This window comes from Galeopterus variegatus, unplaced genomic scaffold (assembly GCF_000696425.1).
Source record: "Galeopterus variegatus unplaced genomic scaffold, G_variegatus-3.0.2 Scaffold4098, whole genome shotgun sequence".
Lineage (NCBI taxonomy): Eukaryota > Metazoa > Chordata > Mammalia > Dermoptera > Cynocephalidae > Galeopterus > Galeopterus variegatus.
In genome coordinates, this window is record NW_007730209.1 from 176,858 (window position 1) to 179,572 (window position 2,715).

At 45.7% G+C, this 2,715-nt stretch overlaps 1 protein-coding gene across 1 annotated transcript in view; it reads right to left on the reverse strand.

The window, feature by feature from the left end:
- The window catches only part of PRDM10 (PR domain containing 10), a gene marked incomplete at its 5' end in the record, with an annotated part of 59,637 nt that overhangs the window by 35,167 nt on the left and 21,755 nt on the right, over positions 1–2,715 (reverse strand). The window contains one exon of the mRNA XM_008586747.1: positions 1,497–1,579. Coding sequence (XP_008584969.1) covers positions 1,497–1,579 — 83 coding nt within the window. The remainder of the gene's footprint in view (positions 1–1,496; positions 1,580–2,715) is intronic.

Below are 2,715 nucleotides of genomic sequence, written 5' to 3' on the forward strand. Positions count from 1 at the left end.
TTTTTTTGTCTTTTTTCCGTGTCCGGCAACGGATCACAACCCTCAGTGTTGCCCCCGCACCGGACCGGGGACCGGCAATGGGATCGCAACCCTCGGCGTTGCTCCTGTGCCTCGCTCAGCCAGTGAGCAGGAACCGGTCTGTATGTGGGATCCGAACCCTCGGGCAGGAGCGCCGCCGCGCTTCCCAAGCGGCGCACTATCCAGTGCGCCACCAGGCCGGCCAATTCTAATGAGGTGATTTGGGGTAGGGGCTGGCCATGCCAGAAAGCCTAACCATGTGACTAGGAGGTTGGGGCTTTGCACCAAATATCAACCCAACCTCCCAGGAGGAGAGGGGAGACTGAAGTCAGTCACATGACCAATGATTCAATCATGGTTTCATAACAATGCCTACATGAAAACTCTGGACACTGAAGCTTTGGTGAGCTGCTATGGTCATCATACATCAATGTGCCAGGAGGGTGACACGTCCTGAGGACACAGAAGCTTCATTTTGGGACCCTCCTGAACCTCACCCTATTTTGTTAAGTATAGTACTTTGCTAAGTTCTTTATGTCATTCTAGTGAATTATCAAATCTGAGGGTACTGGGGACCCCCTAAACTGTAGCTAGTTGGTCAGTTAAGGGTGGCTTGGGAACCACAGAGTTTGTGGCTGGTGTCTGAAGTGAGGGGAGTCTTGTGGAAGACTGCACCCTTAACATGTGAAATTTAACGTAATTCTGGGTAGTTAGTGTCAGAATTGCATTGCACAACCAAACCTACAGTAAAATGGATAAATGAATTGCCATACATTCATACAATAGAATACTGCATAGCAGTACTACATAGAATACTACATAGCAATGAGAATGAACAAGTTACAATTATATACAACAATGTGGATGAATCTCACAACTATAATGTTGAGCAAAAAGTACACAAAAAGTATATATACCATGTAATTCTACTAATGCACAGTTCAGTAACAAGCATATCTCATGTGTGGTACTGGAAGTCGGGAGAGTAATTCACTTGGGAGTGAGCAGGAATTATAAGAAGGCACAAAGGAACGTCGGGGGTGCTGGTAATGTTCTACTTCTTGATCGCGATGCAGGTTACACAGGCGTGTTCACTTTGTGAAAATTCATCAAGCTGTATATCTGTGCATCACTCTGTATGTAGGTTATACTTCAGTAACATTTACAGTAAAAACAACGTCAATGCCTGCCCTGCTGTGTCCTCATAGATGACTAAATCTAGATAGGAAGTACCCTCACATCTAGGTTTTAATCGGGTACTTGGAGGTTTTCATTATATTAAATACTATTTTCCAGCACCCACAAAAGAAATGTAAATCTGTCACTGTAATTTGATCCTAGAATTAGAGGGAGACATGTAGCTCTAAAAAACCTACTGGAACATCTTCTGAAATATACTGAGATAGAAAAATTAGAGGCTGCATAAAAATATAATATATACAATTTAAAAATTCATATAGAAAATGTAAAATATAAACGTCCAATCACCTTTCCTTTCTTCCTCAGAAATATCATGAATTTTCTGATTCACAAACTCAGCATAGGAAGCAGCATACCACACCTGCAAGAACCAAGTATAGCATCAAGAACTCAGAGACATCACCAGATGTTCCTTGCGTGCTTACATTATTCTTCCCGCTTACATGAAACCATTTAGGCACTTCCACCGCCCATTAAAAAAAATCCCCCAGTAACACCCGACTAGCAGATCATCAGTCAGGAAGCTCGTTTGCCAAGAAACCCTGCATGTTCTCTTTTTCCTTTTTTAAAAATTGTTTTTGTTATTAGAACAATTTCACAAGAATTATACTCATAGTCTCTTCAATTAATCTGTATGTAAACACAGGTTGTTGCACAGTTGTAATCATAGTGGCTGCCACCAAACAGCTCTTGCTGGCATCACCAGGGACTATTTCCTGTGCTGCCACATTCTCCTGAGTCTCTTCCTCCCTCCTACCCGGCTGGCTGCTGCTTTGCACTCTCCTTATCTGGCTCTTTCATATGATCATATCTGGCTCTTCCAGGTGATCATATCTATTTCCAACCAACTCTATACCGACTCCCAAGTTAATATCTCCATCCCATACTCTCCATCTGTGCTCCCTCTAAGTACATTTGACTGCCTGCCTGACATTTTAGATGTCTCAGAAACAGCTCAAACTTAGTAAGTCCAGAATGGAATTCCCAATGCTTCCCAACTCACACTCTCACCCCTGCCAATCTTCCCCATCTCAATAAATACCCCACCTTCTGCCCAGTTGTTCAGACTTGAGACCTAAGAGGCTTCTGTGATTTCGCGGTTTGCATCTGTAATCCTTCAGCAACAACTGTTGTCTGCTCAGGTGTTCTCCTCCTCTGCTGCAGCCACCCAGATGCATGCCAAGACCGTCACTTGCCTGGATTACCACCTGGCCTTCTAGCTAGCCCCCTTTTCCCTGTGATCCACATGGGAGCCAGAGTGGTCCTCTCAAAACACAATCAGGGCCGACCCGGTGGCGCACTGCTATAGTGTGCCGCTTGGGAAGCGTGGCGGCGCTCCCGCCAAGGGTTCGGATCCCACATACAGACCGGTTCCCGCTCACTGGCTGAGCGAGGCACGGGAGCAACACCGAGGGCTGCGATCCCATTGCCGGTCCCGGTCCGGTACGGGCGTGACACTGGGGGTTGCGATCCGTTGCCGGACACGGAAAAAGACAA